This window comes from Ammodytes marinus (genome assembly GCF_949987685.1).
Source record: "Ammodytes marinus genome assembly, chromosome: 6".
Classification (NCBI taxonomy): domain Eukaryota; kingdom Metazoa; phylum Chordata; class Actinopteri; order Uranoscopiformes; family Ammodytidae; genus Ammodytes; species Ammodytes marinus.
The window spans coordinates 19,518-45,545 of NC_137235.1; the positions used below are offsets into that span (position 1 = coordinate 19,518).

The 26,028-nt window shown below is 41.5% G+C and overlaps 1 protein-coding gene across 1 annotated transcript; it reads right to left on the bottom strand.

The window, feature by feature from the left end:
* Window positions 1–1,330: 1,330 nt before the first annotated feature.
* Window positions 1,331–24,317, bottom strand: LOC307252213 (NLR family CARD domain-containing protein 3-like; the record flags this gene model as incomplete). The annotated part of the gene is made up of 9 exons (XM_080029835.1): window positions 1,331–1,872; window positions 3,528–3,574; window positions 7,694–7,855; window positions 19,638–19,811; window positions 19,939–20,112; window positions 20,349–20,522; window positions 20,759–20,932; window positions 21,584–23,411; window positions 24,293–24,317. The coding sequence occupies 9 exons, from the start codon at window positions 24,315–24,317 to the stop codon at window positions 1,331–1,333; spliced, it is 3,300 nt and encodes a 1,099-aa protein (XP_079885961.1).
* Window positions 24,318–26,028: the final 1,711 nt, after the last annotated feature.

Below are 26,028 nucleotides of genomic sequence, written 5' to 3' on the forward strand. Positions count from 1 at the left end.
TCCTTTTTTTCTTTCTCTCTCTCCTCCTGCATCCAACATGAATAAAAATACAAAAATACAAAATAAAATTGGGAAACATTTGAATGGAATGAAATAGCTGCATTGAAGGTCTATTTAATGTGTGCCCCTAATTTTTTTTGCCTACACCCCTAAACATTCTGAGTTAGGGGCGGCAGTGCTGCTAGTAAAAAAAGGTTAGTCTGGAGCCCTGGGGTGTTCACTTGGTACTTAGGATACAATATTTACATATAAGGTCATACAATGAAACAAGCAATTCATTTGATAAATGGCACATTATTCATACACATTACTGGAAGCATCATAAACTTTTCTCTCTCTGTCTGTCTGTCTGTCCCTCTCTCTCTTTCTCTCCCTCTCTCTTTCCTCTCTCTCTCTCTCTCCCTCCCTCCCTCTCTCTCGCTTCCTCTCTCTTTCTCTCTCTCTCTCTTTCTCTCCCTCCCTCCCTCCCTCTCTCTCTCTCTCTCTCTCCCTCCCTGTCCCTCTCTCTCTCCCTCCCTCCCTCTCTCTCTTTCCCTCTCCCTCCCTCCCTCCCTCCCTCCCTCCCTCCCTCCCTCCCTCCCTCTCTCTCCTCCTGACACCCATCCTGTCTTATACAGACACAGGCCTCATATCTACATTTAGCTGTGAGCGTGTGTTACCTGCTCTACGTACACAGAGAGTGTCTTCACTCAAACTCTTTAAAACACATCGGTCAATAACCTTTGAACTACACATACGAGAGGCTGTAGCGCTCTCTAGTGGCTAACATAGAAATAGCCACATCATCTCACATCACAGATATAAAACAAAAGGTTAGACATTACAATATACATGAATGATATAAAACAAAAGGCTATTTACAAACAGTACATCAGTATATCAACACATAAACCATGTGGGCACTTTAAGCAGCAGACACATTTTAGAACCTTTGTCTTCTTTGTGACTCTCTTCTGTTGTTCTCATGAAGCAGAACTCTGAACATTCTGTATTCTGTTTATTACTGGACATTACATTTCTCCGTTTGGTCTTCTAAATATCCAGCCTGTGTTTGTGTGAATGAAGTGTGTGTGTGTTTGTTGTTATTGACGTATTGTCTGTCAGCTGAGGATTCAGGAACAGATCCTCACTGTGTGTGTGTGTGTGTGTGTGAGTGTGTGTGTGTGTGTGTGTGTGCGACTGACTGACTGACTGACTGACTGACTGAGTGTGTGAGGGTGTGTGTGTGTGAGTGAGTGAGTGAGTGAGTGAGTGAGTGAGTGAGTGAGTGAGTTTGTGTGTGTCTCTGTTAAAGAGAGTGTATTTCTCTAACAGGTGGAGACTCTCCCTTCTACAGTGACCACAGAGACACTGAGGAACCATACGCCGTAAGCCCAAACCCAAACCCAGCATACAGAGGCTCAGTGAATGTGGTGTTGAAGGTGTGGAGGTGGATCAGTGAGTCAGAGGAGACACTGTAGAAGGACAGAGAGCCAGCAGGACAGTCCACATACACTGCTACTCTGTGAGAGACAGAGGAGGAGGGGATGAGTGTTCTTATCTTATTGTGACAGACAGCGTAACCAAGACGATCATCAGAGCAGCTCAGACTCCAGGACTGATCATTCCCTCCAAACCCACAGTCTCTACCGTATCCTTTCCTCCTGATTCCTTTGTAACTCACTGATATATCAACCCATCCGCTCCACTTGACCTCCCAGTAACGGCGACCAGTCAGACCTTTACTACACAGCAGCTGAGGCCTGGGGTCAAACCTCTCTGGATGATCAGGATATGGCTGCTGCTCCTCCACTGCTGTCACCTTCCTGTTGTTGTCAGACAGTTTGAGTTTTCTGTTCACTGTGTTTGTGTCCAGTGTGAGTTCACAGGAATCTGATGGAGAGAACAAGACACAACACAGCAGCAGTTTATCATCAGACACCTGATGGGTTCATGTGTTGCTTTATTAACAGACTGTTAATTAAACCTTCAGAATGACTCATTGTTTTGGGTTCTTAAGGTGGAGTCAGCAATTTCTGGAGAATTACAGAGCTTAGGCTGTGTATTAAAGCTGCAGTTGAGAGTTTTTTTACTGTAATATTTGGCAAAACTGTCATAATAGCCATTCAGCTATATGTAGGTGAAGTGGTCTGAAAATATGTTTTTATCACTTTGCTCCCCCCTGCCTCTGTGTGCTGCCCCCCAAAATTGCCACCGCTCATGTTAATTTTGACCAATCAGAGCGAGGTCAGATTCTCCGTTCTTATTGGCTGTGGGACCTTGGCAACGACGTTGATGCGTCAGTTGCGTGAGCGTTCACGACCCTAGCAGTCTGACACTAGCCTACTGTTTGGTACTAGGCTACTACAGCGGACAGCGAGTAGCAATGTCTTCACAAACGAACCCTCAATTTACCATTCCCATTCCCAGGATAGCAACAACTAACACCGCTAAGACAGCAAAAAAACGAGGAAAGACGAATGTTGAAAAGTTAACTGCTGAAAGGGAGACGGAGAGAGCTCGAAAAAAAGTACACCGGCCATGTGTTCTTGCCCTATCACGTCAAGACCTCTCCGACCGCGACCTCGTCCCCTTCCTCTGCCCCTAGGCTGCCTGCCGCTAGCAGCAGGACGTCCGCTGGCCCTATATAGCCCTCGTCCTGTGCTCAGTGTTGCCAACTCAGAGCGATTTTGTCGCTATATTTAGTGACTTTTCAGCCCCCCTGGCGACTTTTTTTTTTCAAAACAGCGACAAGCAACAAATCAAATTTTCTGGTGTTATTGGTGACTTTTTTCGCCAAAGCAAGTATCACCTCTTCTCAACGAGCAGCGGGAGCACTGACACGCAGCCCGCTCCTCGCTCAGCAGCCCCCCCCCCCCCCCCCCCCCCAGCTGCGGTCAGAGCAGGAGCATAGATAGTAGGAGATACACACACACCTCCGCTCTGTTACAATTAGTTTGCTATCTTGCCTGGCTATTACAGCTACTTTTGTTAGGCCTACCAGCACACTTACAATGATTTTAAGCTAACATACATGGTATGTCTGTGATTAAAATGTATGCTCAATATGTACGTATGTAGTTATCATTACTAATGTTTAATCACCTCGGAATCGGACATGGTGTTTGTCTCCTGTCAATGTAACTGAATTCACATGAACGCGCATAGCTGTCGTTCAGAGGGAGGAGCTACAGCAGGTAGAGCGTTGGGAAAACAACGTTGGGATCCCAACGGCTGAAACTATCAACTGCAGCTTTAACACTGGATTTTATTTTCGAAATAATTTTTTGTTAAAATCAGTGAATATCTCCTCACAATCCGCCACCTGTCCGTACTGTGTACCCTGAAATAAATAACTGGTGTTAATACACAGCCTAGGCTCTGTAAATAGGCATGTACAATGCAACATGTCCGCCTGTTTACAGAGCCTAGGCTGTGTATGAACACTGTTTTTTTTTCAGGGGTTTGACAGGTTCACTGACTCCACCTTTAAACTGCTTTAACATGTGCTGCCTTGTTTTCCTGAATCAAAGTGAACACACACTTACACTTCTTCAGACCAGGTTTCAGCCTCTGCTCTCCACCATGTTCCACCCTGGAGGGAGAAACAGAGTCAGAATGAACCTTGACAAGCTTCCTCATCAGTCAGTGCGTTTACATGCAGACTCATAATCGGATAACTAAACGAATAAGACCTCAACAGGACTTTTAAACTGCATGTAAACACCTTTATCCGATCTACTTCGGACACAAATCGGCACAATAACGGACAAGAGAAGTCGGATAAGAACACCTAGATAATTCGTTCATTGTCGGCTTTCTCTCTGCATGTATACAGGGATCGGATATCGCATATCGGACTTCTCGTTCTGTGCTTGTGTGCCTGCGCGTGATAGGCTACACCATGGGTTATTGACGGAAGAGAACCGGACGTGGCTCTAAAACCACTTGTTGAAAGCATGGTTGAAAGGGCTACAGCGCCACCTAGCATAGTGGAGACAGCCATGCATCGGACATTTATCCGATTTCTGAAAGGCCATGTATACTCAGACAAGTGACACGGTCCGTTCGAGTGTCTTGTTCGATATATGTGATAATCCAATCTAGTTGTGCCATGTAAACGCACTGACTGACATGCTCTTTTTTATCTGTTTAATTTTTCAAGATTATATTGCCTTTATCTATCTCTCTAATTTACTCCTTAAAAAAGAAAAGTAATTTGTTATATTTTTTCTTGTCTGGTATTGGTCTGTTGGTAAGTGTAGAGAATGTGTTCAGTGTTTAGAGTAAGTTGGAAAAGATGGTTGTATGCAACATTTTAATGAAAACATTTATTATAGAGTCACAGAAAAATAATCCCTCTCAATGATCACTTCTGTGTGTTTATCTGCACAGTCCTCCTCTCTCTGGCTGGATTTGACATAGTAACATTTGTTGGTTGTGCTTTTATAAACAGGAGATTCATGTGACAGAATGTGATTTATTTTTGTAATTTATTTATTTATAAAATAATATATATAAATAATAATTTTATTTATTTATTTTGTCAATTTATTGAACATGTTAAAATAATACAAACACAAAGTAAAACTCAAATAATATGATTCATGTTCAAAAGGGGCAAGAAGAAGTTAAAAACTTATCTGGTCCTATGTTTTATTACTGAATTAAATCAGGGTTCTTGCACCATTTTTAAAGTCAAATTTAAGAAATTTTAAGACCTTTTTAGGACAACCACAAATATAAATTCAGACCCAAAACATGATAGAGAAGGGTATTGATTGAGTAATTAATAAGACATTACTAACTAAAATAATAACGCTGTAGTGCATACTCAAAATAAGGGCTCCAGACTAACCCTTTTTACTAGGAGCACTGGCGCTCCTTACTAAAAACGTTCAGGGCGCAAGCAGAACATTTAGGGGCACACTTTTAATCGACCTGCAATGCAACTATTCAGATTTTACCTAATTGTAACTATATTAGGCCGACTGATATTGTATTGCAGCATGTTTTGGATCACACCGACAGCAGATGATACTGTTCATTGTGCTTTTGATTTTGCAACACCTAATTTACTCCTTCAGCCGTTCCTCTAGGAAAGGGATTTTTACCCATATTCACCACAACCCCTTCTTCGTCTGAGCCCTCTGATTTTATCTCCTGTACCTTGGCTGAATCCTCTGTTAGCTGTTGGCTCTCCCAAAAGTTACTAAGTAGCTATATGATATAATAGACTAATTTGCATAATATGCCATAGGCTACTGAAAGAGGCTGAATGAATGATGAAGGCTGACCAGGTGTTTTACAAATTGACTATTTATGTATTTTAGGGCTGTCAAAATTAACGCAGGGTGATTAATTTCTGGAATTAACACGTTAATTTTTTTATCGCAATTAACGCATGTGCAGAATGATCCGCCCCGTGTGTCGGGGGCATAGATAGTATATAAAATCAACTGCCGCGGGTGACAGTTGATGTCGGGAGCAACAGGAGGAGAAACATTGTCCGCTCTGTTCAGAGCCCGCGAGGACACAAACGTCTGCAGTCAGAGGTGTGTGTGAGTAGACATCAACATAACGTCGGCTTCCTGACACACATGAACAGTCCCCTAGGACGTGTTCGTGCGTACAAACACACAATTTTTCAGGCATATTTCGAATGGTAAAATTAATCGTGATTAATCCACAGAATCCTGTGATTAATCTGATTAAACATTTTAATCGTTTGACAGCCCTTATGTATTTACAAACTCCTCACAAACTTTCTTTGTTGCCATATAGTCTAACTATTTTTTTTTAGATAGCCTATGCAGTGGCCTAATGACTGTGGACCTAAACAAACTATTTAGGTAAGAACGTCACCTGGCAGCTCTTTCTCAGTGCAGACACGGTGCTGTCTGTCTGCGGGCTGCTGCAGGTGGCTGGGGGCAGCTATCAGACTGGCCGTGTTAGTGCTCCGTTTGAGGCAACCGTCGCTACTCTGCTCTCGTGAGCACGGTTGTAATGTCTTCGCAATCCTTTGTCAACACAATCATTCCCCAAACCAGGAAAAGTCACTAGATTTGATGCTGGTCTTTAACTAATTAAGGCCCTGTTCACATTAAAGACCGAAATGGTGCATCCGCAAAAATACTTTGCGGAGGCAGCCTATCATTCACATGATTACAGCAAACGGTGAATCCACAAACTTTTGAAACCTCCTCCCAGGGTGGAATCTTTGGATAACGCAACTGTTTTGGGATCTTGTGAACAGTGGACGCTGACGTCACGGCTCCACTTCACACATGCGTAGTCTATTACATTTGCTGTCAAAATACCCACACGCGAGTTATAAAGTTAGGAGACAACATGCACGGTGTCTCCGCGGCACCATCACTGTGATCAGAGGAGAGTGTCGTGCAGGACTCAAATATAACACTCGCCAATTTAGTCTAAGCGATTAGTAAGTTATTGAGACGACCCGCCACTTTGGCTGGGGAAAGATTTGTGCTCTGCCGGGTATTCTAGCAATGAATTGTGTCACCACCTATCTATGGTCACAACCTGTAATGCCATTAAAAATCCCTATCTATAGATCAGCGTGCAGCAGTTAAGTTACTGTTCAAACAAAAAGAGCATTAAGGCTACGGCTTCACATTAAAAGCATTTCACTGGCTTCACATTAATAACATTTCACTGGACAAACTTGAGTTGACTTTTGCAACAACGCTGCATGTCTTCTGTTTTCACAAGTTCAACGCGGTGAAATAAGAGGACCGAAAGCTTGTCATGTACAATACTTGTAACCCTAAGCTTACACCAACCGCTTCATGAACGTTAGTGGCATTAATTTTCTGTTACAGTAAGGTTTAATGCATCAAATTGTACCGGAAGAGCTATCTACTAGGCTAAGTGTCACCGCTGACTATGGCTTGGCATACTACATTGATTTCGGCCCGTTTTATCAGAAACCATGTGCACAAGTAAAGTTTTCAAATCAATTGCGTCTGCACGTGGACACATTTAAAACCGTAAAGGGGAAAACCTCTGCGTTTTCACCGTGTAAACTGCCCCAAGTTGCTATGATGGTCGGGAAAGTCGGCAAATATAGCAACATGGATAGCGACAGCAAGACACAGCGATGTAAGTTGATCTACGTGACGTGATCTGCACAGTTGAACAGGTCACTTATCACTCCCAGACTCTTACCCCTCTCTCTCTCACACACACACACACACACACACACACACACACACACACACACACCACTGGTGGACTTGCTCCCTCCTTCTTTTTTCTCCTTCACCAGCTAGCTAACTGTTAACGTAACGTTAAACTCCTGAAGATGCTGTGATCAAAGACACAGTATTAGGTGATTTCGTGTAGGCTATTGTATGTGTGACAATTTCCCCCATCATCTTAAAACACAGTGTGCAAAATGTAATACCTACAGCAAATTTACAGTAAATTTAAGACAATTTATGATATTAATTTCACAAACTTTATTTTAAGACTTTTCAAGGACCCGCAGGAACCATGTAAATGTATTGTATAGATTATTAAATTATTAATGAAATGATAGTAAATAAAAGTTAAATTCACAGCCATCAGTGTCCATGATATTTCATTGCTGCTGTCAGTCAGCTGCGCTGATACAGACTATGAGCCAACAGTCCTCAGCCTGTCAGTGTAACAGAGAAACAGTGTGTGAGCTCTTGGTGTCTCTTCATACCTGAGAGTCTCCAGTCTCAAGAGGGGATCCTCCAGCAGCTTCACTCCTGAGTCGCCTGGATGGTTGTAGCTCAGGTCCAGCTCTCTCAGATGGGAGGGGTTGGAGCTCAGAACTGAGGCCAGAGAAACACAGCCTTCCTTTGTGATCAGACAGCCTGACAGCCTGTAGACAGACACAGACAGACAGACAGACAGACAGACAGACAGACAGACAGACAGACAGACAGACAGACAGACAGACAGACAGACAGACAGACAGACAGACAGACAGACAGACAGACACACACACACACACACACACACACACACAGAATGTTATAGCCTATAATATATTTTTATTTAAATTAGCTTTATGTTAAAGCGGCTACGAGTAACATTTAAATATCTTTTAAACAGCCTCATGTTTCCTCACATAATCACAAATTACCTTTAACAGCAAACGAGACCATCAGTGCAAAGAAAGACGTTTTTATATAGTTTTTATTACTGCATTTGGTCTGGTCGTACACCCAGTCCGATTTTTGGTTCACACGTGCATGCTCTATGGTCACATATCCGTATTGGTCGCAGATTTCAGTATGGTGCAACAACGCGATTTGAGAAGCCTATCCCTCCAGGTGAGGGAAGGGGAGCGGGAGCCTTGTTTGAGACAGTTATTTGTCGTCATAATGACTGATAACGGGGCTGAACCATCAAAGAAAAAAAGGAAAATACAATGAAGAAAAGCTAAAAGGGAGAGTGATAGGCGGGCGGGAGGGCGTTGCCAAGCAACGTATACACAATTTCACGGGAGCCTAGACTGCAGTGTTTACTCCTAAATGAATGAGCGGTAGCCTACTAAAACAAAGTTTACTTTGCCTCACCAGCATCATCAGATGACCATTATTCATCTGAAATAGTCAGGGCTGTACAGTGCGACAGTTTTGATCGCATTTGCCACTGAAATTGATCACGTGCGATGATGAATACAAATCCATTCGCACTCGTGCGACAGCTTGCTAATGAGGAGAGGCTGTCTTTGAAACACAGAGGACCGCTGCACAACACTGCTTAGAGGGCTCTACATTAACACTGCGGGTAAATGAGTCTTAGGCAAGTAAGTTATTGAGTCCACCTCCACTTTGGCTGGTGAAAGATGTGTGTCCTCGGGATCTGTGCTCGTGCAGCGATTCTAGGTATACAAACTTCAACTACGGCAATTACCGGAAGGAGACGGCACATTACCGCAGTTAAGTTAGCGCGTGTACAAACAGAACATTTCCTGTGCGCCTTCACATTAAAAGCCTGTTACTAGCCAAACGTGAGTTGACTTTTATTTTGAAGCCGGTAAGAACAGGAAGTTAGCGCTTTTTTCTAGCTTGAAAGGCAACTCCTTCAGCTGCAGCGAGCAGTCAACTGTAGCCTAGTCTATTTAAACAACGTTTTAAATAGGCCACTGAAAAGCTACTCCCAACACATTCACAACAACCTATTTAATTTATCCTAAATTGTACCAATATGTATACTTATTTATTTAATAGGCTATGTTTAATGTTTTAAAGTTTGGTTTTAATTAACAGAAGGACATTATAATAATAACTAGAAATCCCGCGGAGATTTTGAAAGTACGGGCCGCCCGTGTAAATCGGGGAAGAAAAAAAATCACGGCCGACCCCTGTGGTCCGAGAGGCTTTACAGTAGAGCACCATGAGCTGTACATGTCTGACAAATGATAAGTCGATGAAAGTCAGGGGGAAAGGGGCGTGGCCTGGCAAACATTGCATTTTTGAATGATGGTTTTTGCATTTGTGGCGCCCCCTATGGGTTAATCTCGACAAGTTTAGAGGGCCACGCTACCACATGTCTTCTGCACATACCCTGCAAGTTTCATGACGATCGGACCTATGGTCAATGAGTTATGGCCAATTTGTAATTAAGCCCCGCCCCTGCGTAAACGTTTTAGTCATTGGCGGCCATGTTTTCCAAGCTATCCTGCTAATATTTTTCGGAGACGTGCGTCATAGTCCCCGGGGGCTTCGTGAGACATTTGGTGTCGATAGAGTAAAACTTGAAAAAGTTGTGGATAAAACCCTGTTTTTCGGTTTATGCTAATTAGCAGGAAATATTCCCAGGCGGACTCTTATGGTCCAAGAGGCTTTTTTGTAGAGCACCTTAACATACACCTGTGTGAGAAATTTCAAGTCAATCGGATTTACGGTGTGCGGGGCGTGGCCTCTCAAACTTTCTTCAACCGGGGCTTAATAACAGCGCCCCCTAGCGGAAATTTTAAAAACTGTCCGAGAGGCTATATTGTAGAGCACCATGAGCTGTACATGTGTAATCAATTTCTAGTCAATCGGAGTCGGGTGACATTTGTGGCGCCCCCTATGGGTTAATCGCGATAAGCTTCGAGGGACATGCTACCACATGACTTCTGCACATACCCAGCAAGTTTCATGATGATAAGACCTATGGTTAAGGAGTTATGGCCAATTAGTTAATAAGCCCGCCCCTGCGTAAACGTTTTAGTCATTGGCGGCCATGTTTTCCAAGCTATCCTGCTAATATTTTTCGGAGACGTGCGTCATAGTCCCCCGGGGCTTCGTGAGACATTTGGTGTTGATAGAGTAAAACTTGAAAAAGTTGTGGATAAAACCCTGTTTTTCGGTTTATGCTAATTAGCAGGAAATATTCCCAGGCGGACTCTTATGGTCCAAGAGGCTTTTTTGTAGAGCACCCTAACATACACCTGTGTGAGAAATTTCAAGTCAATCGGATTTACGGTGTGCGGGGCGTGGCCTCTCAAACTTTCTTCAACCGGGGCTTAATAACAGCGCCCCCTAGCGGAAATTTTAAAAACTGTCCGAGAGGCTATATTGTAGAGCACCATGAGCTGTACATGTGTAATCAATTTCTAGTCAATCGGAGTCGGGTGACATTTGTGGCGCCCCCTATGGGTTAATCGCGATAAGCTTCGAGGGACATGCTACCACATGACTTCTGCACATACCCAGCAAGTTTCATGATGATAAGACCTATGGTTAAGGAGTTATGGCCAATTAGTTAATAAGCCCGCCCCTGCGTAAACGTTTTAGTCATTGGCGGCGAAAAAAATAATCAAGGCTGACCCATATTGTCCGAGAGGCTATATTGTGGAGCACCATGAGCTGTACATGTGTAAGAAATTTGAAGTCAATCAGAGTCAGGGGGCATTTGTGGCGCCCCCTATGGGTTTATCTCGATAAGCTTCGAGGGACATGCTACCACATGACTTCTGCACATACCCAGTAAGTTTCATGATTGTATTGTATTTGATTTTATTTGGACATGGACATGACAATGTCATTGGACGAACCAGATGCATTGTTTACAGTGTGTTAGCATAAATGCTAGTTTACAACACCTGTCCACAGGAGGCTTTTTAAAAACAACAAAATAAACTAAACAAAACAGAAACAAGATCAAATACTGATAAAAAACTGATAATTAAAAGAGTAAAAATGCAGAATACAATAGAGTACAGAGCAGCAATATAATGAGTCAATATATATAGGCTACGTAGAGTAAAACAAAGGCAGCATGATCAAACAATAAACCAGTTGTAAATTATTTGAGTGAGCACTGTTGACTTGATTTGAGCCGTTGTTTAAGTTCTCTGTTAAAAGTGTTGCCATTAGTCTCTAGTTTTAGACTAGTGGGCAAGAGGTTCCACAGTTTTGCCCCCTTTGCAGAGAAAACAGACTGACCGAAAGATGTCTTGTGCATTGGAACAAGACAATCACCATTGATGGAGGCTCGTGTATTTGCCCGACGAGAGCTCTGACGTCTGATGGCCAATTCAGACAACAGTGGTGACACATGGTTATTTACACACTTGAAAAACAATTTAAGATTACTCAAATTAATAAAGTTATCAAAGGTGAGAAGGTTGTGTTTTTTTAGAATGCCACAGTGATGCCATCTCATGGGTTTCCGGTCCATGACTTTTATTGTCTGTTTGTATATTGAAAAGATAGGTTTTAATGTGGTAGAAGAAGTTTGTGACCATGATGTGATACAGTATGACAAATGAGAAAAAATCATAGCGTGCATAAATAATTTGGCCGTTTTACATGACAAGTCCCTTCTTATGAAACGGAAACAGTTTAGATTTAGTTTGACCTTCTTTGCAACATACTTAACCTGCGTAACAAATTTTAAATTCTTATCCAGGATGATGCCCAGATATTTTACTTCATTTACTGATTCAATTAATTCATTTTTGATCCGTACCTCAAAAACATCGGTGACAGGTCTATTACGGATGGAGAAGCACATAGAGACGGTTTTCTTCACATTAATGGTCAACTGAGACAGCTCAAGCCATTTGGAGATGCTGAGTAATGCTTGTGTCAGGTGCTCACCTGCTAAGCTGGGTGTTTTACTGGACACATGGATAACAGTGTCATCAGCATACATTTGATGATAGGACCTATGGTTAAGGAGTTATGGCCAACGTGTTATTAAGCCCCGCCCCTGCGTAAACGTTTTAGTCAATGGCGGCCATGTTTTCCAAGTTGTCCTACTAATCTTTTATGGGTATGTTTATTGTAGTCCCCAGGGGCTTCACGAGAAATTTGGTGTTGATACAGTCAAATTTCAGAAAGTTGTGGATAACACGCTGTTTTTCACTTTATGCTAATTAGTGGGAAATATTCCCTGAATAATTTTTATGGTCCCAGAGGCTTTTTTGTAGAGCACCCTAACATACACCTGTGTGAGAAGTTTCAAGTCAATCGGAGTTACGGTGTGCGGGGCGTGGCCTCTCAAAGTTCTTTCAGTCGGGACTTCATAACAGCGCCCCCTAGCGGAAATTCAAAAAACTTTGGTGTTGATACAGTCAAATTTCAGAAAGTTGTGGATAACACGCTGTTTTTCACTTTATGCTAATTAGTGGGAAATATTCCCTGAATAATTTTTATGGTCCCAGAGGCTTTTTTGTAGAGCACCCTAACATACACCTGTGTGAGAAGTTTCAAGTCAATCGGAGTTACGGTGTGCGGGGCGTGGCCTCTCAAAGTTCTTTCAGTCGGGACTTCATAACAGCGCCCCCTAGCGGAAATTCAAAAAACTGTATAATAGCACACGATTCGGGGTAGGGACGGACATTCTGTGAAATTTTGGCATGTCTACGTGCAACGGTGTGGGAGGAGAAGCAGCTCAAACTTTTGAGGAAGAATAAGAAGTCAGAAGTCAGAACTAGAAATCCCGCGGAGATTTGGAAAGTACGGGCCGCCCGTGCAAACAGGGGAAGAAAAAAAATCGCGGCCGACCCCCGCGGTCCGAGAGGCTTTACCGTAGAGCGACGCGAGCCGCGCACGTCCGACAAATGATAAGTCGATCGGAGTCAGGGGGAAAGGGGCGTGGCCTGGCAAACATTGCATTTGTGAATCATGTTTTTCGTATTTGTGGCGCCCCCTATGGGTTAATCTAGACACGCTTTCAGGGCCACGCTACCACATGTCTTCTGCACGTATCCTGCAAGTTTCACGACGGTTGGACCTACGGTCAATGAGTTATGGTCAATTTGTAGATAAGCCCCGCCCCTGCGTAAACGTTTTAGTCAATGGCGGCCATGTTTTCCAAGCTTTCTTACTAATCTTTTTCGGAGACGTGCGTCATAGTCCCCCGGGGCTTCGTGAGACATTTGGTGTCGATACAGTAAAACGTGAAAAAGTTGTGGATAAAACCCGGTTTTTCAGTTTATGCTAATTAGCCGAAATTATTTCCAGGTTGACTTTTATGGTCCGAGAGGCTTTTTTGTAGAGCACCCTAAAATACACCAGTGTGAGAAATTTCAAGTCAATGGGACTTACGGTGTGCGGGGCGCGGCCTCTCAAACTTTCTTCAGTCGGGGATTAATAACAGCACCCCTTAGCGGAAATTAGAAAAAAATTCCTTGGAGCGAAATTGTAGAGCACCATGAGCTGTACATGTGTAATCAATTTCAAGTCAATCGGAGTCGGGTGACTTTTGTGGCGCCCCCTATGGGTTAATCGCGATAAGCTTCGAGGGACATGCTACCACATGACTTCTGCACATACCCAGCAAGTTTGATGATGAAAGGACCTATGGTTAAGGAGTTATGGCCAATTAGTGGATAGGCCCCGCCCCTGTGGCGCCCCCTATGGGTTAATCTCGATAAGCTTCGATGGACACGCTACCACATGACTTCTGCACATACCCAGCAAGTTTGATGATGATAGGACCTACGGTTAAGGAGTTATGGCCAACGTGTTTTTAAGCCCCGCCCTTGCGTAAACATTTTGGTCAATGGCGGCCATGTTTTTCAAGTTGTCCTACTAATCTTTTACGGGTATGTTTATTGTAGTCCCCCGGGGCTTCACGAGAAATTTGGTGTTGATACAGTGAAATTGCAGAAAGTCGTGGATAACACGCTGTTTTTCAGTTTATGCTAATTTGCGGGAAATATTCCCTGAAGACTTTTTATGGTCCCAGAGGCTTTTTTGTAGAGCACCCTAACATACACCTGTGTGAGAAATTTCAAGTCAATCGGAGTTACGGCGTGCGGGGCGTGGCCTCTCAAAGTTCGTTCAGTCGGGACTTCATTACAGCGCCCCCTAGCGGAAATTCAAAAAACTGTATAATAGCACACCCCGGGGGGTGGGGACGCACGTTGTGTGAAATTTTTGCATGTCTGCGTGTAACGGTGTGGGAGGAGAAGCAGCTAGAAAATGTGAGGAAGAAGTCAGAAGAAGAAGTAAGATTAAGTATGGTGGAGAGCAATAATTACGGGTCCTCTGTATTACTGAGGACCCGTACTTAATAATAAGTATGGTGGAGAGTAATAATTACGGGTCCTCTGTAAACAGAGGACCCGTACTTAATAATTCTTAATCAGCAAAAAATTGCAATTGGCAGGTTAGATTCTTTTTTCTAAATTGCAATCAGTGCACCCCTATTCATTTTTCCATAATTATTACTGCACACACTAGGATATAATATTAATTGAGAATCTCAAATGAGACCAAGATGACATGCTCAAAGGTAATTAGAGCGAAATGCAAGGGTTAAGGTTATGCAAGTTTTCGATCATACTTTGTGTGCTACCAAATTTATTTTTGTGCTACTGAATTTTTTTGCTTGCTAGCACCAGTGCTACCACCTAAAATAATAAGCGTACAGCCCTGGAAATAGTCATTATTTACAACAACATAAACACATTACCTCATCGTAATCCATACTAACTGCCGTCTCTCGTTCATTCGCTTTGAGGACACGGAATCTTTCAGCTCCGTGAGAGGCAGGCCCGCCCAGACAAATGACTGGGCCCCTGAAAAGGTCCAGTCATTGGGCCCCCTTTACTCATACTGGACTTGTATCAATGTGCATGATGCGCTTATTCCTACATAAGCACATAACTGTACACAGGGCCGGTTCTAGCCAGTTATATTAGGGTGGGCTAATGGCAATAATAGTGGGCATTGAAAGCGACGATGCGAGCGTGCGTAGCGCGCGAGCGGAAATTTTTTGCTCTGCAAAATCTCTGCACCTACTTTTTGGCACATTTACTGTAACATTTACTGTAATGTAAGCTTTTAAAGACACCAATGCTGTAGGAGGGTTTACCATGATATCACTGCTACCAGAAGCTTTCCTCATCAGTATGACAACCATCTGCCACCTTCGTTTAAAGGCTAAATACGCTATGTTATTTTCAGATTTTCTTAGAAAATAATAGATAAAATAATATAATTTGCAGAACACCCTCACAAAGACACCTCCACTTGATAGGTTAGCTTGCTCATCATCAATACATAGCTAACGCTTGTTTGGTTGACCTGCTGCATGAAAAAACGACCCATGATACTTTTAGTTTTTCAATATAAAATGTGATATATTTTAAGTAACAATGAATAAAATGTTTTCTTTTATAGAAAGTTCTCTTGCGAATATAGCGTTCATAATAAATGTTGGCTAAATTAGGTAATTGCAAAAAAAAAAAAAAAAAAAAAAATGTTTTCCTCTGGGCCCCCCCTGGTGGCTGGGCCCTAGAAAGCTTTCCCACTTTCTACCCCTTATGGGCGCCCCTGGTGAGAGGTGACACTGCATCAACTCATTGCAATCAGGTGTGTGTAGCGCTGACTGGCATTAGTTGATGCTGTGTCACTAACCACTCTCACGGAGCCGAAAAGAGTCCGGTGCCCTCACACTTTCAACACACGGACATGCACTATATTGCTTCCTGATCATTTGAATCTCGCACGCCCGGCACGAGCTAGAAAACAGCTTCACAACAGCTGGCGTCGTAAAAATACTACCGCTTTTGTCCAAAGGGGCCGCCAACGTGCAATGTTACTCGTAGTGGCTTTAAGTTTTCTCATCAATCAACTTTGGACAGTTGACGGACGCTAGAATCCATCATAAAGGAAATGTTTTGATCTAAATTTTCAATAATAATTTTTGACCATTATTTATATCTTAACATTGACATGTTAACATAATAGAGAGTTCACGTTATAGATTTCCTAGTAAACAGTTGCCTCCTTTTAAACCTAGTTTAGAGGATATTGGATTTGAAAGTTGGTTTCCCCCTCGCTCGTGGTGTAGTGGTTAGAAATGTTCTACTTAGAACCACAAAAAAACAAGCAGGGTAAATGACGTCTGTGTACCTCCCACTACAGACAGCGCTGCACTGCCACAGGTGCGCATGCCGACTCATTCACCATCGTCCTACTCATAGCCAAACATATTGACACACACACACACACACACACACACAGATCCCGTCTATGCGGGAGACGAGGAAGCTAGCAAACAAAAGTGAGACACACGGAGGAATATTGAGAGATAGCCTGCTGAGAGTTTTGAACCTACGTTGTTAATTAGCCACCCACTAAATCAATAATGCACAGACACTGCGGAGAATAACATAAGATGTCTTCCTACCTTCATGCTTATTTGCCCGAAGCATTCCATAACACATCCATTGAGCCCTCGGCCCTTTCCCCTGCTTCTTTCTTTACTCTGTAATCCCGTGCGGGCCGTGTCCGCAAGCTACAGATGCAGCTGCGCTATCATCGCGACCGGGTCAAAGGGCACTATAGAAACGCGATTAATCTGCGTTAATTTTTTTAACGCGTTATTTTTTCAGTGATTAATTAATTGAAATTAACGCATTAATTTGACAGCCCTAATATTTATATTTTGTTTAATGGTTTCGACAGACCATTCAACAAAACCATCCCACAAATGGAAATACAAATACTTTTGAAATACCATACTTCCACACAGTGATTTAAATATGGTAACACGAGTAAATTATACAGAATATATACAGTGACCTCTCATTCAAAACGTGCCTTGCTTTCCCCATCACTCCAAAACGATGTGCTACTTTTGCTATAAATTGTTTACAGCAGATTTTATGATCTAGAATCACAACCAGAAATGTATTTTCATACACTCTTTCTATTTCAACATTATTTATCATTACTTTAACTTTAATATTGAGAGATAGCCTGCTGAGAGCAACTCATCATCCGCAAATAATAAAAATTGTAAGAGGTTTGACACCTATATCATTAATATACAAACTAGTGCTGTCAGACGATTCAAATATTTAATCGCGATTAATCGCATTAATGTCATAGTTAACTCGCGATTAATCGCATTCTTATCTATTCTAGCCTTAATGTCCCTTGATTTCTTTTTGTCCCATTATTTTTTCTCATTTTAATGCTCCTATCACAACCATTCGCTACACCCTAGTAATTCAGTGTATTTCTTCTAAAATAACATAATTTCCAATTCAGTGCAAATAGCCCACAATGTAGGCTACCCCCCACCCCTAGAACAGCATACACAAAAATAATAATAATAATAATAATAATAATAATAATTGGAACTTCCTTTTTTATTTAAAAACCAAACCATAAAACAACATAGGCTATATAAAACAAACAAGTATTAAGGCTAAATTAAACTGGTTGTTGTAGGCCTAAATCAGGGCTATTCAATAGGCGGCCCGCGGGCCAGGTGCGGCCCGCGAAGGAATATTTACTGGCCCCCGCCTTGACTACCGACCGAAAAAAAAAAAAAAAAATCTTTTTTTTTTCTCTTTTTTTTTTAGTGGGGCACAATTATGCACGTGTGATGTGTGCTTTTGCCTGGTCATAACTGCACGAAAGGCCGCGATCTGCAGTAAATAAATGTGCACATGTGTCTCCAAGCTTTTCTCTATCAGCTGCTCTGTGTATGCAGCTTTGCGGGCGCGATTGTACCGCAGTGTAAGTGTATGGTCCATTATTTGTATTTAGTGTGTCTGCATAATATTGCACCAGTAGAACTTTGCATACTTGCACAAAATTTGTACCTTCACATAGCAAACAAAATTGCACAACTGTAAAGTCAGTGTCTGTAGTTTTTTTGTATTCAAATAAGCAGTTTATTTCTGTACTGTGCATTGGCATCTTTGAGCAAAATACAGCCAAAATTTTTGCCGCCTCCCATGACCCTGGACAGTGACCCCTTGACAAACACATTTTTGGGGGGAACCACTGTAAGGTGTTGCACTTAGAGTAGCCTACATTTATTTATATGTTTTTTGATAAGCTGTTGCACTCTTAGTAAACCTAGGCCTACCTGTATTTTGATAAGCTGTTGCACTTAGAGTACATTTATTTCTATGTATTTTGATAAACTGTTGAAGAGTTAACCTATTGTGTTTTCCTGAACTGATAAGATTGTTAAACACTTAAACAACAGGACACCTATGTTAATCAAATAGGGATTTTTTTTTGATAAGCTGGTGAACTCTATTTGATAAAATAAAGACAATATATGCACTCCTATGTCGTAGTAGTGTTTTACAGTATATGTAGCTATTGATGTGATGCTCATCAATTTTAGGCATTTTTTTCTGGCCCCTCATTTTGGATCATTTCCACCAACCGGCCCCCATTCAAAACTAATTGAATAGCCCTGGCCTAAATGTTTTGGGAGTCTTTCATCCACGGCTTATATCAGACTGTGTGTGGAGTGGACACACTATGCGCCTGTGTGCCGGTGATTGCTATGGTGCTGCTGCGGCCGAGGCTCGAGTCGCCCTTCGTAGCGAAAATCAAAGGGAAAATGAATGACTGGCGGCTGCCACTAACATTCATGGAGGTTTTGGTGTGCGCGCAGAGTTATAAGTAGGACTTTTGCAAATGACAGGCTTTCTTTTCTGTTCTTTTTCCGCGTAGTCCCAGAGTCACACACGGAAGACGCTACTAGTGAAGGTCGCGCAGCTGAGCTAGGAAGTGCTAGGTTCAAAATAAAAGTCAAAATTGACTTGACGCTTAGCCGTTTTGCCAGTTATATGTATTTAATGTCCGTTTGAATTAACAGTAACTTAACTGTGAGCCATATGTATAGTTTGTGGTGTTTCAGTTGTACATTACTAGTTGGTGCAACACCATGAGAAAAACCACAACGTTTGCTAGGCCATAAGCAGCATTAATCGCGCGAAAAAAAAATTAACGCCGTTAAAATGGGTTTGCGTTAACGCCGTTAATAACGCGTTAAACTGACAGCACTAATACAAACTAAATAACAGAGTCCCACAGGGGTCCGTTTTGGGTCCAAAATTATTTATTTTGTATATAATGGCAATGAAAACATCTTCCCCTTTGATTTTGCTGAGGTGCTGATGAGAGAGCGGTGAGACTGAATCAAGAAGCTAAACTTAAACGTAAATAACTATAACTATAACTATGTAAATAACGAAACAAAATCTTAAATGTACTTGTACATCATTTAATGGTACAGGTATATTTCCTGCTATATCCTTATGATTCAAACTAGAATCTATGATCATTAACACCACAGTAGGAACTAAAGAAATACGAATACTATAATATAGACTGTCACCAAACATCTAGGTTATTTTTTATCAACAAAAATGCATCAAGGTGTGATCTGACCTGAGAGTCTCCAGTTTACAGTTTGGACTCTGCAGTCCAACAGAAAGCATCTTCACTCCTGAATCCTGCAGGTCGTTGTTACTCAGGTCCAGCTCTCTCAGACTAGAGGACTGGGAGCTGAGAACTGAGGACAGAGCTTCACAGTTTCTCTCCGACAGATCACAGCGGATCAGCCTGAAGGAGAGTCAATGATAAACATACTGATACTGTTTCTGCCAGACAATGTTACAACTATCACTTTTGTATGACTGTCTCTCAAGATAGAAGTATGATCTGACTTTACAGATTAATTAATCCTAACCTGAGAGTTTCCAGTTTACAGAGTGGACTCTGCAATCCAGTAGAAAGCATCTTCACTCCTGAATCCTTCAGGTTGTTGTTACTCAGGTCCAGCACTCTCAGACTAGAGGACTGGGAGCTGAGAACGGATGAGATCTCCTCACAGGAATCCTCTGTGAGTATAGTTTGATTCAACCTGATATGGATAAAAACACTTTTACCATAATGTTTCAGGTTACCACTCCATATATGTTCAGTGTCAGTTTACGAAGTACAGAATCTTATCACATTTGCAAAATAAAGTTATTAATTAAATTGCAGACATTTCGTTAACAACATAGGAGTAACTAAAGGGATACTCTGTTACCATAGACTGTCACCAAATATTTAGCTATATCTTATCAAGATAGAAGCAGCACAGTGTGATCTGACCTGAGAGTCTCCAGTTTACAGTGTGGACTCTGCAGTCCAACAGAAAGCATCTTCACTCCTGAATCCTGCAGGTTGTTGTTACTCAGGTCCAGCTCTCTGAGACTAGAGGACTGGGAGTTGAGAATGGATGAGATCTCCTTACAGCATTTCTCCGTGAGTTTAGTTTGATTCAACCTGATATGGATAAAAACACTTTTACACAAGTTTCAGGTTACCACTCCAAATATGTTCAGTTTCAGTAAACAAAGTACAGAATTTGCAGAATAAAGATATTAATGAAACTGCAGACATTTCGTTAACAAAACAGTAGCAACCAAAGGGATACTCTATTACATAGACTGTCACCAAATATTTAGGTAAGTCTCATCAAGATAGAAGCATTACAGTATGATCAACGGTTGGATCCTGACCTGAGAGTCTCCAGTTTACAGTGTGGACTCTGCAGTCCAACAGAAAGCATCTTCACTCCTGAATCCTGCAGGTTGTTGTTACTCAGGTCCAGCTCTCTCAGACTAGAGGACTGGGAGCTAAGAACTGACGAGATCTCCTCACAGGAATCCTCTGTGAGCCTTGTTTGATTCAACCTGATATGGATAAAACACTTTTACCATAATGTTTCAGGTTACCACTCCATATACAGTATGTTCAGTAAACGAAGTACAGAATCTTATCACATTTGCAGAATAAAGTTATCTATATTTTACCTATATTATATCTATATATTTTGTTATTAACACAGTAGCAACCAAAGGGATACTCTGTTATCATAGACTGTCACCAAATATTTAGCTATGTTTTATCAAGATAGAAGTATGATCTGACCTGAGAGTCTCCAGTTTACAGTGTGGACTCTGCAATCCAGCAAACAGCATCTTCACTCCTGAATCTTGCAGGTCGTTGTTACTCAGGTCCAGCTCTCTCAGACTAGAGGACTGGGAGCTGAGAACTGAGGACAGAGCTTCACAGCTTCTCTCTGACAGACCACAGCCACTCAGTCTGAAGGAGAGTTGATGAAGAAAATACTGATACTGTTTCTGCCAGACAATGTTACAACCATCACATTTCTATGACTGTCTTAACTGAGTTGTTAAATCAAATAATTAAGCATTATGTTCTCAGGTGACAGGAAGTTGACGGATTTGACATTGATTAAAAATATTCAATTGACTAAGAAATCCAATAGAAAAAAAAACCTGCACATACGAAACAGTGTCTGCAGTTATCTGTGAACTTACAGAGCTTTGTTGGAGACTTTGACCGCTGGCAGCAGCCTCAGAAGAATTCTCTCTGAAGCAGAATACTTCTTCAGGTCAAACACGTCTTGCTCTTTCCCTGCTAAAATGAATCCCAGAGCTGACCACTGAACAGGAGACAGTTTATCTGTGGAGAGACTTCCTGAGCTCAAGGACTGTTGGATCTCCTCCACTAGAGAACTGTCATTCAGTTCATTCAGACAGTGGAACAGATTGATGCTTCTCTCTGGAGACAGATTCTCACTGATCTTCTTCTTGATGTACTTCACTGTTTGCTGATTGGGCTCTGGGCTGCTTTCCTTTATCAGAAGGCCTGGTAGAAGTCTCTGATTGGACTGCAGTGAAAGGCCCAGGAGGAAGCGGAGGAACAAGTCCAAGTGTCCATTTGGACTCTTCAAGGCCATGTCAATAGCACACCTGTGGACATTGGTCTCAGATGTTTCGCTCTCTTCATGAGTTTCTGATAATGAGGTTTTCCTGAACATCCTTCGCAGATATTCTACAGGAGTTTCCCCAAGCTCAGACATAACATTCCAGTTATTGTTCATGAGTTCCTTCTCTACATATAAAGCGGCCAAATACTCATGAACACTCAGATGGATGAAGCTAAACATCTTGTCTTTCTTCCTGCCACGTTCCTCTTTAAAGATCTCTGTGAACACCCCTGAGAAGGCCGAGGCTTCTTTGACATCAATGCCACTCTTTTTTAGATCTTTCTCGTAGAAGATCAGGTTGCCCTCTTTCAGCTGGTTGAAAGCTAGTTTCGCTAATAAGTCAATGTACTTTTCTGCATTCCCTTCTTTTGTTTCAATATGGAATCTCATAAATTCTGTGTACATCTCAGTCAGGGTCTTGGGAAGCTCTCCATCCCCTCTGGTCAACAAATCCTCCAGAACTATAGCAGTGATCCAGCAGAAGACTGGGATGTGGCACATGATGTGGAGGCTTCGTGACGTCTTGATGTGGGAGATGATTCTGCTGGCCTTCTCCTCATCATCTTTGAACTTCTTCCTGAAGTACTCCTCCTTCTGTGGGTCAGTGAACCCTCTGACCTCTGTCACCACGTCAACATAATCAGAATGGATCTGATTGGCTGCTGCAGGTCGTGTGGTTATCCAGAGGCGAGCAGAGGGAAGCATATTCTTATTGATGAGGTTTGACAGCAGCACATCCACTGAAGTGGACTCTGTAACATCACAGTGACTTTTATTGTCCAGTTGGAGGCGGCTCTCATCCAGTCCATCCAAAATGAACAAAAGTTTGAATTTGTTCTCGTAGTAGTCGGGGTTTCCTGAAGATTGCAGAGTTGTAAAGATGTAATTAAGAGCTTCTTCCGTGATGTGACTGGTCTCCTTGATACATATATGAATTAGCTTTGCCAAACACAACTTTTCTCCCTTCCGTAAATTCAACTGGCGAAAGTTTAAGGGGAATATGAGATGTACATCTTGATTGGCTCCTCCTTCAGCAAAGTCCAAAACAAACTTCTTCACAAGGAATGTTTTGCCAATTCCTGCAATTCCCATGGTCAGCACTGTTCTTATGGCTTTATATTCAGCAGAGGGTGGTTTGAACATGTCACTTGGTTTAATTGGTTTTTCTGTGTCAGCTGGCTTCACCGCCTCAATCTGTCTGATTTCATGCTGTTTGTTGATGTGTACGTCGCACCCAGCTGTGATGTACAGCTCTGTGTAGATATCATCCAGAGGTTGGGCATCCTTCTCCTCTGACCACCCCTCTTTTGCGGACCTAAACGTATGCTTGAGGTTTGTTTGAAGCTGTTGTTGGTAAAATGAGATGGATTTTGGCTCTGTGTGACGTAAGCAGAAAGAAAACTTTATATAATTAGACTTGTGTAAAGATGCCTATGTTCTCATGCGCACCAACTAATGTTTTTGTTTTGCCTATATTTTTGTTTCTTGAAGGAAATTAACATGCAGTTCAGAGTAAATTATGTCTTTATTAGTAGTTCTATGAACATATTGCATCAGAAAAGTCAAGCTACAGTTTGTTTTTTCATTGTTTTTTGAAAAGAGCTGACTAGTGGACCTAAAAAATCATGTATTTAAAATAATAATTTACTTTTATAGCATGGATGCTCACAAATACAGTATATTGATACAAGCTAAAACTTTTACTCCAAGTGTGAATATTGGGAGGAAATGTGTCCTTCTTTGTAATGAACAAAACAGGCTGTTGTTCTTGTTAATTCAACTGCTGCTACAAGGATGCGTCCAGTGCAGTCACACAACAACTAATGTGCCGCTTACATCTCCAGTATGGCCCAATGGTTGCCCTCTGCGGCAAGGGTCTTCTAGTAAGTTTTGCTTCTGTCCAGAAAATAATCAAAGGCTAATTCAAGGAATTGATTGATGAAAAAACAATAATGTTTGTCCCTCATATACTACTCTCGTAACACAGGCATTCTTTACAGGGGTAGATTCTTAATATTTGGGACTGGAAGTTCGATACTACTAAATCCTTAATATAATAATCAGAATGGTGCGAGAGATGCCTGTTGCAGACCACTGCTCTACAGCGACCAAGTTATAAAACATCAAACACTTTTGTCTCTACAACATCGTTGACATCCACTGACAAGGTGAGAGAGAGAATGGTTTCTAATTCATTTAATTTATTTATTTATTTTTGGTTTGGCACATGACGAACTTCTTAGCAGTTTTGACCTACGATAATTTAGGACCTTCTGGGCCATATCCTTTCCCTTAACTTACTTCTGAAAACCCAGTGAAAGTATCCACCTTCTGCTCATCGTTAAAGCCTCATACCTCAGTCACCCTGTGGATAAACTGAGGAGGAATCTTAGTGGCTCTGGCTGGTCTACTTGTGATCCAAACTGGAGTTTTAGTCAGCAGGTGCCCTTCAAGTTGGTTAGAAGGACATCTAGTTTTGTAGGTTTTGAAACCCTGCGGCACAGCTGATTTGTTTTTGTCCAGGCCGTGGCATATGTACAAAACACTTGAACTGTTGTAGTCAGAAGTTTCCAAATTCCTAATTTCTTCAAAATAGTATTGTATTTAACTTTGAAGGCTCCGACTCTCATCCTTTATTAAGTTCAAATCTCTGAATGTGAATGAAAATATGAACTGAAAGGTTTGTTAGAACTGTCTTTGGGAGATTATAATGTTTGATAAAGGTCTAAAAATGTAAATGAGGTAGATTATCTTTTCGGTACTCGGACGCCTTTTACATTTTAATTCAATCACTTCGTGTTCACTATTAACCTCTCCGCTGCCTCCTTCTGTAATGTAAAGCTCCGTGTAGATGTTGTCTAAAGGAGTTGATGATGCCTTTGCTCCTTGAAACAGTTTATTTGTTTCATTTTCAAGGTAAGATTTTAGTTCAGCCTGGCACCTTGGGATGTTTTCTGAATGATGAAGAAAATCCATTAGATGAATATCAATTTTGTTCTTGTTCTTGTAGGCTTCCAACTGATCAAATACTATATGAATGTGCGCAAGGCTTTTGGTAAAACTATAACAGACAAAACCCCAAACCTTCATTGTGCCTTTTATTAGTTTAGTCTAGGTTTACAATTACTTGCCAGATGAAATTGTTAATTAACCCAAAAGGACTGAAAATGTAAAACTAAATAATATCTTTAAGATATGTCACATTTTTACGCAGCACAGTACCTTCAGTTTTGGGAGAGACATGAGTCTGGTCTGTCGTGGCAGGATGATGTACTGAAACTTTTGAAAAATGCCAAATCAGTCAAGACATTAAATTACATAATTAAACATTAAATAATGTTTTTTTTCTGGGGAAACATTTACCTTGTATGTTGATATCCCCTCCCACATGAACACCTGTTAAATGAGGTGCGATGATGACACTGTCATTCTGGGCAGTGATTGTTGTGCTTCCAGTTTCCCTCTGAGTTTCAGCTGATTGAAAATAGACAAAATCAGGAACAATTTTCCACAACTCAGTATTCTTCTATCAAAACCTGAACTGTATTGTATACATAATCAGCAAAAGCCTGAAAGATTAAGAAAAAATCTGCTCTGTTAAAAAGTAACAAATGGGACTGACACATTTCAATTTCACAATTTAATCTAATCTAATCTATTATTTAGATTTTGTGATTCATAGCACATGTTCACACATGTTTTTGTATCTGACAAAAGGTGACACAAAAACTGGCTAGTCTGGTTTCCACTCCCCGGGCTATACAGGCTTGGTAAATTACTAATTATAGTCTGAACAGCGCTCACATTGTGCTAGGGAGCAGAACAGGAGTACATAGTTACAGCAACAAAAACTTAATTATTTAATCAGATCAGTATATATCAGTGCGGCCTGCGGCCCAATGGCGGCCCGCAGAAACATATCTGGCGGCCAGCATTGAATTATGAATTATTATTTATTTATTTGTTATTTTTTCAATTTTAATTTAAACGCAC